Source organism: Giraffa tippelskirchi, chromosome 11 (assembly GCF_054371585.1).
Source record: "Giraffa tippelskirchi isolate mGirTip1 chromosome 11, T2T-mGirTip1v1.2.pri, whole genome shotgun sequence".
Classification (NCBI taxonomy): domain Eukaryota; kingdom Metazoa; phylum Chordata; class Mammalia; order Artiodactyla; family Giraffidae; genus Giraffa; species Giraffa tippelskirchi.
Window position 1 is genome coordinate 76,116,082 of NC_137285.1, and position 12,609 is coordinate 76,128,690.

A 12,609-nucleotide genomic window follows, 5' to 3' on the forward strand; every position below is an offset into this window, starting at 1 on the left:
GCCCTTCCACCCCAGAAGGGGGAAAAGGACGGAAGGTTTCGAGAGGAAAAGACAAGAACGCAGGGAGCCATTAGAAGCTCAGCCACCCGCAGAAGCCGAGCTGGGACCCTTGAACAGAATCTCAATGGAAACAGAGGACCAGAAAGTTGGCTACTCTTTTCTATAAGAGAGGGAGACCTTCGAGTCTTCCTTTCGGTCCTCCAACTTGGATGCGGGGTCTCAAAACAGTCAGGAGGGGGAGTGCCTTTTCCTGGGTTCCACGGCGCATCCAGGCCTCGTTCTGCCCCATTCTGTGCTGTGTCAGCCCTGGATGGAATCTTTCTTTCTGAAGTCTCAGCGCACGAGCTCCACGTGATATCGGCCCCAGGTGGAAAGGCATGGAGCTGCTCGTAGGCCGACAGACCTAGGAAGCAGATGGGAGAATGACCCCCACTCTGCAGATGGAGAGACTGGGGCAACCCTGAGGGGCATATGCTTGTCCAGGGCCACACCACTTATGAGAAGAAGGAGCCTGGTCTGAGAGCAGCATGGTCCTCGGAGCTCAGGCCCTGGCTGAACCCAGGCCTCCCCAGGGCTGTGGGCTGGGCCGTGTGGGTGTCATTGTGCCTGCACATGGCCTAAGGGGGGTGGTCGAGCAGTCAGAAACCCAGAGATTCCCTTGGGAAGTTTTGAGGAAGGGACCTCAGCACGAACCCCAGGAAATGATGTCACCTGCCGGCAACAGAACCCAACAGAACCCGCAATCCGGGTATCCAGGCCTCCAGAGCGGAGAGGAGCCCCCAGCCAGATCACTTGCTGCCAAGATGTTCTGCTGTTTGCCCCTGCCCAGAGGCCGGGGCCTCAGGAGAGCTCACAGGCAGTGTGCGTGGGCACCCTGTCGACGTTGGCTCAGGACACCCCCGAGAGGCCTCTGGCCCTTTGCCCGGAGAAACAGAAAGGTAACACGGGGAGCCCCAGGCCGGGCCAGGCCACCTCTCCCATGCCACCCGGAAACACCGGGTCCTTTGCCTGTGTGTGGGGATGCGGGTTTCTCGGGCTGTGTCTCCCTCAAGGAAGCCCAGGCGGATGTGGGGTCAGAAGCCTGTGGACAAGTTGTGTCCACACCCCAGGGGAGAGCAGGCTGGGCGGGATGGGGAGAGTGTGGGCAGCGCCGACCGGCCAGGCTGACCTCACACCCTCAGATGGGTCTCTTTCCTCCCGGGTGGGGATCTGAGCAGACACACGTCTCTGACCCTTCTGGGAAGAGAAGTTCGAGCAGGCAGAAGCAGCGGCTCCACTGGCCAGGCCCAGCTCGGAAAACTCCCAGCATGGCTGGCTGACGGTCACTGTCGTTGCAGAGCTTCCCACGTGATGAGGCCGAGGACGGGGACACCCCATCCAGCTCCCAGAGGGAGGGGTCGGAGCACCACCCCCCCGCCCGTGAGGCCCAGTGCAGGCTCCAGGTCAGCGTGCCCACGGAGGCATCAGCCCCACCGGGGGAGACGCGGAGGTGGGGAAGGCCTGCTGCCGAGACACCGCCCAGGATACAGCCGGCGGCCCAGTCTGAGGCTGCCACGGAGCTCAGCACACCCGGCTCCGACCCAGAGTCCAGAGAACCCCGGCCTCTGAGGCACCAGGAGGACCTGGAGCCCAGCACGCCAGAGCACAGAGGTGAGGACGCTGGGGCTGGTGCACGGGAGTGTGTGGGGAGGGGTGCTGAGCTACACAGGGACGAGTCCTCGAAAGCTGCTGCTGGGCCTGCAGCAAGCGCTGGCCTCACACCCCCCGCCCCCCATCTTGCACACTTCAGTCCCAAAAGACATCTGACGCTGGGTATTCTTTGGGAACCTCTTGGAACGTTTCTGTCCCGGGGTACGCACATGCCAAGGCTGGCCTGTGGGCAAACTTTGCTTCTCCCCCAGCTCTAGCACTGGCCTCCAACTGGAACCAGGCTCCACTTCCCAGACCTGTCCCCACACAGGTGGTGGCTCCAGGTGCAGGACCCAGGGATCCACCGAGGGCAGATGGAGAAGCGAGACTTGCCCTCGCAGAGACACCAGGCCAGCTGGGTACTGGCCAGCACACCGGGCAGATCGGATCTCCGTGCCTGCAGGACCCCCAGCCCCAGGCACTGATGTCCCACCCCCTCAGCGAGAACCTCCACCTCCACGTGCACCTCTACCTGCTCGGGCTTTGGCAAGAGAACCCGAGGCAGAGGAAGAGTCACCGCCTCGGCAGGGAGAGCCTGCCCTGGCTCCCGCGCAACACCCAGACGCCCACGATGACTCACCCAGCCCTGCAGGGAGAAAGAGCCCCCGCTCTGGACAGAGACCCAGAGCCCTTACCGGAAACACCACGTCCAGGGGAGCGGTCGGCTCTGCAGCCTCCATCCCTGTCTGCTCACCGTGGATGCCGGCAACTCGGTCTGCCCCCAGGGGACATGGAGTTCCTTTCCCCTGAACTGCTTTGCATGTGGTTTGTTTCCACCTTTCTGGTGATGTTTTATTTTTTGTATGGTTTCCTGTATTTTTGTTGGTTAAGTTGGGATTAGTAAACTTTTTCATCATTGTTGCAATCTGGGAACACTGTTGTGTAACTCTGGTGATACTGTGTTACCATCACCACTTTGTAGTTTCAGACCCGTTCCATCTTTATGCCCCACCCCCCAACAAAGCCTGGATTCAAGGCAAGCACGCCCTGTTCATCCCTCCCCCCGATCCTGAACACAATTTCATCTTTTCTTTCTGCATTCCTTCCTATATTCTTGGTGTCCCCAATCAGTGACTCTCAGCGAAATGACTGAAGGAGTGTTTTTCGGACTCTCCACCTACTGTAAGACTCCATTGGAGAGTTCTCATTTTTATGTCATTTGAACTAGCCTTTGATAGCTGAAAGGACGGTGTACGTCCTTTCAAGATACCATGTGCCAAACGAAGCCCTTTTGGCAACTGCCATCATTATCTCCAGGCAGGCATTGCTGTTTGAAGGGTGACATCTCAGCCAGAAGGCAGAGGCTGAGCTCCTCTTGTTGCACCAGCTCCCAAAAGAAGCCAAGAAAGGGAGCTGGAACAACAAACCACCCCCATGCCCAGGAAAGCGTTCTTCATGACAGAAGGCTAGAAAATGACCCAACATCCTTGTGGCCCAGAACCACTCTAGAAAATCACTGTTCCATAAAAAAGAGAAACACATGGGAAGTTCCAAGGAGAGGCAATGCCCATGGCCAGTGTACTTGAGAGACGGCCTGACCGCTCCGGGGAAGACACGCACCGACGGAACCCCTTGGGAAACAGCAGTGATAGTCCTCACCGTCGTAAGGGTTTCCTCTGGGGACAACCTGCCCTGGGCACCACACGAGGGAGCAGACCGGCTTCTCTTCCTCTGCCCCCACACCATTCACTCATGAAGGCAGCTCAGGTGTTCTCATGCCCTGCCTGCCTGCCTGCCTGGCTCATCCGTGAGCTGTGACCACCTCCAGGCTAGGACTCCACCTTTTCCTCTCTGTGTACCGTGAATCTGCACACAGTGGGCTTTCAGAACCTTAGGAGACTTGAGCCATTCCCACTCGAGCCAGAACCCTCCCCAGGAAGGAAAACAGCTGTGGAGTCATTTTGGCCCCAGCACTGGTTCCGAAAGCCTGGCGGCTCCTACAGCCTCTACGGTGTGAAGAGGGAGGTCCCTTTTGACAGAGCTTTCCGGCTCTCAGATCTAAGCTGTTGTTTCACTGTCAGCTGTGTCTCTTCCGTTGCAGCCAGGTGGGCCACGCTGCTCCAAAGGAGCTCACAAGCTGAGTTTCAAGGGAGGACAGGGATGGCTACAACGTGCTGCAAACTGAGTGAGGGTCCCCACAATTCTCAGCAAAGGTCTGTGGTGTGCAAGTGGGGAGTAGAGGGCCCCCAAGTTCCAAAGGAAGGGAGGTAGTCGGGAGCTAAAGACCTTGGCTGCTGTGGTAGCAGCTGCAGATGGCAGCCCGTCCACAGTGCACTTCAAATGAGGTCATATGAGCGGGACTCTGGAAATGGCTCCGAAATCGAGAGAAAGGGGTCAGGGTATGTGGGAATCCGGCGGGGGTGGGGGGTGGATGAAGGAAGGTGTCCCTCCTCTCTCCAGTGCAATTTGGTTTGGTGAGTCTCAAAGCTACCAGATGGCACTTCCCAAGTCAGGCCCCCGCAGGAATCAGGGTGGGCTGCCTGCCTCGGGCCCTGCCACAGGGACAAGCCACACCAGTGGCCTCCCTGAGCTCCAATGGCCGGATCTGGGGGGTTCTGTCTGGGTGCACACCTCCTTGCTGTGGCCAAGTTCCCCCCTTCTCTGAGCACCAGCTTCATCCTCTCGAATGAGGACATCGATTGCTACCTTGGCACGTTACTCTCTTCATCCTGTGAAGACTCATTAGGCTTATCCTACAATTACTAGCTGGCCCGAAGAGATATCTCCTGAATCCAGCTTAAGCTGGAGTCTCCCAGGCTCATCTGGCATGTCTTTCCCTGAAGTCTGCCAAAACCCACACCCTTGCATTTCCAGGGACTCCCCTTAGCCAGCTGGGCAGAAAACCCAGCATGCTTCAAACAAGCTGACAGACAAGCGGGAGAGGACTCACGGGCAGACGGCTTCCCTCAGGTCTCGGGTGGAGCTCTGGGACCACAGCAGCAACGGGCCATCCCAGCCCCTGGGCTCAGCAGCGCCCTCATTCTCAGGCCGGCGGCTCTGCCCTGAGGGGAGCAGGAACGTCACCAACTGCCGCAGGCGGACCTCAAGCCCCTCCCACTGCTGGAGCCTGACCTGCCCCGGCCCCACCCCTTCCCCTACCCCAGCAGGACGAGAGCTCGTCTTCCCCTGGCTTCCAACGTGAGGCCCGGCCCTGGGCCCCGATTGGGCACTGCCCCAGCCCGGAGCCAATCACAGTGGCCAGGGAGGTGGAACGCACCGATTGGCCAGGGCCAGGTCATGTGACAATACTCCCCAGGAAACTCAAAGATTACCAAGGTTCTCTAAGAAACCAATGAACAAAATTATCCAGTAAAGGCAAACCTTAATTTTTAATGAGGCCAATGTCACAGAAAAAAAATAAATGCTCCACAATAAACTGCTCAAGGAAGCTACTAAATAAACTTTCAGAAAAGTTTAGTAGTTTTTTTTTTTTTTTTTAAATAGGTTGACGGAGCGCTATACCTTTCCCATCTATGTGAATTTAGGTTTAAACTAGATTTCCCTTGGCTATTATATAAGACAAAAAAACCCACATCACCCACTTTCACTGCCCCCCACCCCCAAAATGTGTTTTAATCTATTGAATTTTTGTGTCCTCAGTTGTGTCTGATTCACGGCAACTCACCAACTCTACACAGCCAGGCTCTTCCGTCCATGGAATTCAGGGCAATTTTTTCTGTCCCAGTAAATGCCCACCCTGGGTGATCCAAAGGCAAGGGCTCCGAGGCTCCTGAGAGACTAACTCCTTTCAGCTGAGCACAGAGCTGGCTCCTCACTGGGATGCCTGTGGCCTGGGGCTCCCAGAGGGGAGAGCAGCACTCGCCCCACCGTGTGGTCACTGCTGGAAATGCAGGCTGCTCCTCACTCCCCCTTGACAGTGTCCCTGAGGGCAGAACAGTGTGAATCGAATCAAGGTGGAAATGCAAACTCCAATGCAACCAACCTTCCCACAAGGTCTCCAAAACCACTCAGGAACAGGGAATTGGAAACTGCAGGGGATGACATGAATGGAGATGGAGACTTGACACCTTACACCGAGTTCACTTCCAGTTATCCCTAGACAAACTTTCCATGAAAACTTGTCACAAATCTAGAAGAACAATGAGCAGAAACCGGACACGTGCTTTGAGTCTTCACACACAAAACTAAAAGGCAGTCCACAAAAAAAACCCAGAGAATACAGTGGACTTTGCAAAATCAAAGATATCTACTGTGGGAAAACCTCATGACAAAAGCAAAAGACAGGTCATACATCGCGAGACGAATGAGTGGAAACACAAAGCTTATCAAGGATGTGTCTCCAAACAGACAAAGAACGCCAACACAACAAGCCTGTGAAAACTAGGGAAAGGTCTGAAGGGACACCAGACGGAGGAAGACACACACAGAGTATCCCGGATGATGTCCAGCACTGAGGGCCTGAAGAAACAACAGTCTAGTTGCACCCCCTCAGGCCTGTGTGACCGTGGATGAGGCCTCTGTTTCCCGGTGGCTCTGAGACATGGACAGGGAGGAAGGGGAAGAGAAGTCACTTGCATTTCTAATACTCACAGCAAAGTCTTCCAATGAGAAGGGAATTATCACCCCCACTGCCAATGCCATTCACTGAAGTGATACCCACGAGTCCATCTACCCCAGAAGGGAAGGATGGACCTGTTCTCACAAAACGGCGAGAGATGGAAGGAGGAAGATCAAGCCCACACCAATCACTGGAAAGAGAAGCTGTGCTCAGGGCTTGAAAGAATTCCTATTGGGAAAATCATGTCACAGCCCCACATGGCAATCCACAGCTTCCATGCTATTCCTCCCAAAATGCCAATGCATTTTCGCACCGAACAAAGAATTGCAAAAGGGGTACGGAAACAGAAAAGAGCCTACATTGTCAATACAATCCGACGAAAAAGCCCCGATACGGACATCCAAGGTTGTGTGAAAGGAAATTAGACGACCAAACTAGGATCCTCAGGAGAGTATCGGAGAAGGCAATGGCGACCCACTCCAGTACTCTTGCCTGGAAAATGTCCTGGACGGAGGAGCCTGGTAGGCTGCAGGCCATGGGGTCATGCAGAGTCAGACACGACTGAAGTGACTTAGCCGCAGCAGCAGCAGCAGGACAGTATGCTATTGGGAATACAACAACACACACAGATCCAGATCGATGGAATAAAGTTGAGGGTCCAGAAACAAACCCCAGCATCCATGGTCAACTCATCTCTGACACAGACGGGGAGAATATCCAAATGGGAACAAGAAAGCCTCTTCAATCAATGTCCATGGGAAAACCAGACAGCTACATCTGAAGAACGCTATTGGTTTTGATCTCATACCACCTCAATATCGGGGAAAAACCTCACCCTAAAGACTGAGGTCATGAGATAGCTAGAAAGAAGCGTAGGTCAAAGGCTCCTTAACATCAGAGTCTCCTTGCCATTTGCTGGGCGGAGGTCGAAATGGGTCTCTTCAAGTAAGGGAAAGAGGTAAACGAAGTACACCACTGGGTTTCCATCCAATGGAACCTCTTCACAACAGAGAGGCTAAGCATTCACAAATGCAAAAGATAGGAAACGGAACACGAGAGACATCTGAGAAGGGGTTCATATGGAAAGAGACGAAGAATGCACAGCACTCAGATTCCAAGAAACACCACCACCACCCTTGACCCTTCCCCCATGACCAACTCTGACCTAAAGCCTTTCTCTCCCTCTAACCTATCCCTAAAACATAACCCTCATCTAATCATATACATGTGCATCCCTAGCATCCATCCATCCATCCACACACGAGAGAGAAAGAGGAAGACACAGACGGAATTGAGAAAGGAAAAGAGAGGGACACAGCCAGAGAGAGACACGGAACCAAAGAGAGGAAAGGAGTCGATGGTCCAGACTTTTCCTCAATCTGTCTCGAAGGTAGAAGCAATGACAGCGCCCTTCCACCCCAGAAGGGGGAAAAGGACGGAAGGTTTGGAGAGGAAAAGACAAGAACGCAGGGAGCCATTAGAAGCTCAGCCACCCGCAGAAGCCGAGCTGGGACCCTTGAACAGAATCTCAATGGAAACAGAGGACCAGAAAGTTGGCTACTCTTTTCTATAAGAGAGGGAGACCTTCGAGTCTTCCTTTCGGTCCTCCAACTTGGATGCGGGGTCTCAAAACAGTCAGGAGGGGGAGTGCCTTTTCCTGGGTTCCACGGCGCATCCAGGCCTCGTTCTGCCCCATTCTGTGCTGTGTCAGCCCTGGATGGAATCTTTCTTTCTGAAGTCTCAGCACACGAGCTCCACGTGATATCGGCCCCAGGTGGAAAGGCATGGAGCTGCTCGTAGGCCGACAGACCTAGGAAGCAGATGGGAGAATGACCCCCACTCTGCAGATGGAGAGACTGGGGCAACCCTGAGGGGCATATGCTTGTCCAGGGCCACACCACTTATGAGAAGAAGGAGCCTGGTCTGAGAGCAGCATGGTCCTCGGAGCTCAGGCCCTGGCTGAACCCAGGCCTCCCCAGGGCTGTGGGCTGGGCCGTGTGGGTGTCATTGTGCCTGCACATGGCCTAAGGGGGGTGGTCGAGCAGTCAGAAACCCAGAGATTCCCTTGGGAAGTTTTGAGGAAGGGACCTCAGCACGAACCCCAGGAAATGATGTCACCTGCCGGCAACAGAACCCAACAGAACCCGCAATCCGGGTATCCAGGCCTCCAGAGCGGAGAGGAGCCCCCAGCCAGATCACTTGCTGCCAAGATGTTCTGCTGTTTGCCCCTGCCCAGAGGCCGGGGCCTCAGGAGAGCTCACAGGCAGTGTGCGTGGGCACCCTGTCGACGTTGGCTCAGGACACCCCCGAGAGGCCTCTGGCCCTTTGCCCGGAGAAACAGAAAGGTAACACGGGGAGCCCCAGGCCGGGCCAGGCCACCTCTCCCATGCCACCCGGAAACACCGGGTCCTTTGCCTGTGTGGGGGGATGCGGGTTTCTCGGGCTGTGTCTCCCTCAAGGAAGCCCAGGCGGATGTGGGGTCAGAAGCCTGTGGACAAGTTGTGTCCACACCCCAGGGGAGAGCAGGCTGGGCGGGATGGGGAGAGTGTGGGCAGCGCCGACCGGCCAGGCTGACCTCACACCCTCAGATGGGTCTCTTTCCTCCCGGGTGGGGATCTGAGCAGACACACGTCTCTGACCCTTCTGGGAAGAGAAGTTCGAGCAGGCAGAAGCAGCGGCTCCACTGGCCAGGCCCAGCTCGGAAAACTCCCAGCATGGCTGGCTGACGGTCACTGTCGTTGCAGAGCTTCCCACGTGATGAGGCCGAGGACGGGGACACCCCATCCAGCTCCCAGAGGGAGGGGTCGGAGCACCACCCCCCCGCCCGTGAGGCCCAGTGCAGGCTCCAGGTCAGCGTGCCCACGGAGGCATCAGCCCCACCGGGGGAGACGCGGAGGTGGGGAAGGCCTGCTGCCGAGACACCGCCCAGGATACAGCCGGCGGCCCAGTCTGAGGCTGCCACGGAGCTCAGCACACCCGGCTCCGACCCAGAGTCCAGAGAACCCCGGCCTCTGAGGCACCAGGAGGACCTGGAGCCCAGCACGCCAGAGCACAGAGGTGAGGACGCTGGGGCTGGTGCACGGGAGTGTGTGGGGAGGGGTGCTGAGCTACACAGGGACGAGTCCTCGAAAGCTGCTGCTGGGCCTGCAGCAAGCGCTGGCCTCACACCCCCCGCCCCCCATCTTGCACACTTCAGTCCCAAAAGACATCTGACGCTGGGTATTCTTTGGGAACCTCTTGGAAGGTTTCTGTCCCGGGGTACGCACATGCCAAGGCTGGCCTGTGGGCAAACTTTGCTTCTCCCCCAGCTCTAGCACTGGCCTCCAACTGGAACCAGGCTCCACTTCCCAGACCTGTCCCTAAAGAGGTGGTGGCTCCAGGTGCAGGACCCAGGGATCCACCGAGGGCAGATGGAGAAGCGAGACTTGCCCTCGCAGAGACACCAGGCCAGCTGGGTACTGGCCAGCACACCGGGCAGATCGGATCTCCGTGCCTGCAGGACCCCCAGCCCCAGGCACTGATGTCCCACCCCCTCAGCGAGAACCTCCACCTCCACGTGCACCTCTACCTGCTCGGGCTTTGGCAAGAGAACCCGAGGCAGAGGAAGAGTCACCGCCTCGGCAGGGAGAGCCTGCCCTGGCTCCCGCGCAACACCCAGACGCCCACGATGACTCACCCAGCCCTGCAGGGAGAAAGAGCCCCCGCTCTGGACAGAGACCCAGAGCCCTTACCGGAAACACCACGTCCAGGGGAGCGGTCGGCTCTGCAGCCTCCATCCCTGTCTGCTCACCGTGGATGCCGGCAACTCGGTCTGCCCCCAGGGGACATGGAGTTCCTTTCCCCTGAACTGCTTTGCATGTGGTTTGTTTCCACCTTTCTGGTGATGTTTTATTTTTTGTATGGTTTCCTGTATTTTTGTTGGTTAAGTTGGGATTAGTAAACTGTTTCATCATTGTTGCAATCTGGGAACACTGTTGTGTAACTCTGGTGATACTGTGTTACCATCACCACTTTGTAGTTTCAGACCCGTTCCATCTTTATGCCCCACCCCCCAACAAAGCCTGGATTCAAGGCAAGCACGCCCTGTTCATCCCTCCCCCCGATCCTGAACACAATTTCATCTTTTCTTTCTGCATTCCTTCCTATATTCTTGGTGTCCCCAATCAGTGACTCTCAGCGAAATGACTGAAGGAGTGTTTTTCGGACTCTCCACCTACTGTAAGACTCCATTGGAGAGTTCTCATTTTTATGTCATTTGAACTAGCCTTTGATAGCTGAAAGGACGGTGTACGTCCTTTCAAGATACCATGTGCCAAACGAAGCCCTTTTGGCAACTGCCATCATTATCTCCAGGCAGGCATTGCTGTTTGAAGGGTGACATCTCAGCCAGAAGGCAGAGGCTGAGCTCCTCTTGTTGCACCAGCTCCCAAAAGAAGCCAAGAAAGGGAGCTGGAACAACAAACCACCCCCATGCCCAGGAAAGCGTTCTTCATGACAGAAGGCTAGAAAATGACCCAACATCCTTGTGGCCCAGAACCACTCTAGAAAATCACTGTTCCATAAAAAAGAGAAACACATGGGAAGTTCCAAGGAGAGGCAATGCCCATGGCCAGTGTACTTGAGAGACGGCCTGACCGCTCCGGGGAAGACACGCACCGACGGAACCCCTTGGGAAACAGCAGTGATAGTCCTCACCGTCGTAAGGGTTTCCTCTGGGGACAACCTGCCCTGGGCACCACACGAGGGAGCAGACCGGCTTCTCTTCCTCTGCCCCCACACCATTCACTCATGAAGGCAGCTCAGGTGTTCTCATGCCCTGCCTGCCTGCCTGCCTGGCTCATCCGTGAGCTGTGACCACCTCCAGGCTAGGACTCCACCTTTTCCTCTCTGTGTACCGTGAATCTGCACACAGTGGGCTTTCAGAACCTTAGGAGACTTGAGCCATTCCCACTCGAGCCAGAACCCTCCCCAGGAAGGAAAACAGCTGTGGAGTCATTTTGGCCCCAGCACTGGTTCCGAAAGCCTGGCGGCTCCTACAGCCTCTACGGTGTGAAGAGGGAGGTCCCTTTTGACAGAGCTTTCCGGCTCTCAGATCTAAGCTGTTGTTTCACTGTCAGCTGTGTCTCTTCCGTTGCAGCCAGGTGGGCCACGCTGCTCCAAAGGAGCTCACAAGCTGAGTTTCAAGGGAGGACAGGGATGGCTACAACGTGCTGCAAACTGAGTGAGGGTCCCCACAATCCTCAGCAAAGGTCTGTGGTGTGCAAGTGGGGAGTAGAGGGCCCCCAAGTTCCAAAGGAAGGGAGGTAGTCGGGAGCTAAAGCCCTTGGCTGCTGTGGTAGCAGCTGCAGATGGCAGCCCGTCCACAGTGCACTTCAAATGAGGTCATATGAGCGGGACTCTGGAAATGGCTCCGAAATCGAGAGAAAGGGGTCAGGGTATGTGGGAATCCGGCGGGGGTGGGGGGTGGATGAAGGAAGGTGTCCCTCCTCTCTCCAGTGCAATTTGGTTTGGTGAGTCTCAAAGCTACCAGATGGCACTTCCCAAGTCAGGCCCCCGCAGGAATCAGGGTGGGCTGCCTGCCTCGGGCCCTGCCACAGGGACAAGCCACACCAGTGGCCTCCCTGAGCTCCAATGGCCGGATCTGGGGGGTTCTGTCTGGTTGCACACCTCCTTGCTGTGGCCAAGTTCCCCCCTTCTCTGAGCACCAGCTTCATCCTCTCGAATGAGGACATCGATTGCTACCTTGGCACGTTACTCTCTTCATCCTGTGAAGACTCATTAGGCTTATCCTACAATTACTAGCTGGCCCGAAGAGATATCTCCTGAATCCAGCTTAAGCTGGAGTCTCCCAGGCTCATCTGGCATGTCTTCCCTGAAGTCTGCCAAAACCCACACCCTTGCATTTCCAGGGACTCCCCTTAGCCAGCTGGGCAGAAAACCCAGCATGCTTCAAACAAGCTGACAGACAAGCGGGAGAGGACTCACGGGCAGACGGCTTCCCTCAGGTCTCGGGGGGAGCTCTGGGACCACAGCAGCAACGGGCCATCCCAGCCCCTGAGCTCAGCAGCGCCCTCATTCTCAGGCCGGCGGCTCTGCCCTGAGGGGAGCAGGAACGTCACCAACTGCCGCAGGCGGACCTCAAGCCCCTCCCACTGCTGGAGCCTGACCTCCCCCGGCCCCACCCCTTCCCCTACCCCAGCAGGACGAGAGCTCGTCTTCCCCTGGCTTCCAACGTGAGGCCCGGCCCTGGGCCCCGATTGGGCACTGCCCCAGCCCGGAGCCAATCACAGTGGCCAGGGAGGTGGAACGCACCGATTGGCCAGGGCCAGGTCATGTGACCATACTCCCCAGGAAACTCAAAGATAACCAAGGTTCTCTAAGAAACCAATGAACAAAATTAT

At 56.4% G+C, this 12,609-nt stretch overlaps 1 protein-coding gene and 1 long non-coding RNA gene across 2 annotated transcripts; one reads left to right on the forward strand and one right to left on the reverse strand.

Moving 5' to 3' along the window:
• Positions 1-136: 136 nt before the first annotated feature.
• LOC145527617 (uncharacterized) lies at positions 137-12,299 on the reverse strand. Its single transcript, XR_014069780.1, has 4 exons — positions 7,793-12,299; positions 5,315-5,572; positions 1,169-4,691; positions 137-403 (listed from the first exon to the last, which is right to left on the reverse strand). It is a non-coding gene; the product is annotated as an uncharacterized LOC145527617 (long non-coding RNA).
• On the forward strand, positions 8,087-10,268 carry LOC145527470 (uncharacterized). The gene is made up of 3 exons (XM_081545532.1): positions 8,087-8,553; positions 8,953-9,265; positions 9,517-10,268. Exons 1-3 carry the CDS (start codon positions 8,143-8,145, stop codon positions 10,143-10,145), a joined length of 1,353 nt encoding a protein of 450 aa, XP_081401658.1. The 5' UTR covers positions 8,087-8,142; the 3' UTR covers positions 10,146-10,268.
• Positions 12,300-12,609: the final 310 nt, after the last annotated feature.

Excerpts from the sequence above, each read along its gene's own strand:
- LOC145527470 (XM_081545532.1), top strand. The coding sequence starts at position 8,143 with ATGGTCCTCGGAGCTCAGGCCCTGGCTGAACCCAGGCCTCCCCAGGGC. Across the intron at positions 8,554-8,952 it reads TTGCCCGGAGAAACAGAAAG|AGCTTCCCACGTGATGAGGC; the intron begins GTAACACGGGGA and ends CTGTCGTTGCAG. Across the intron at positions 9,266-9,516 it reads CAGCACGCCAGAGCACAGAG|CTCTAGCACTGGCCTCCAAC; the intron begins GTGAGGACGCTG and ends CTTCTCCCCCAG.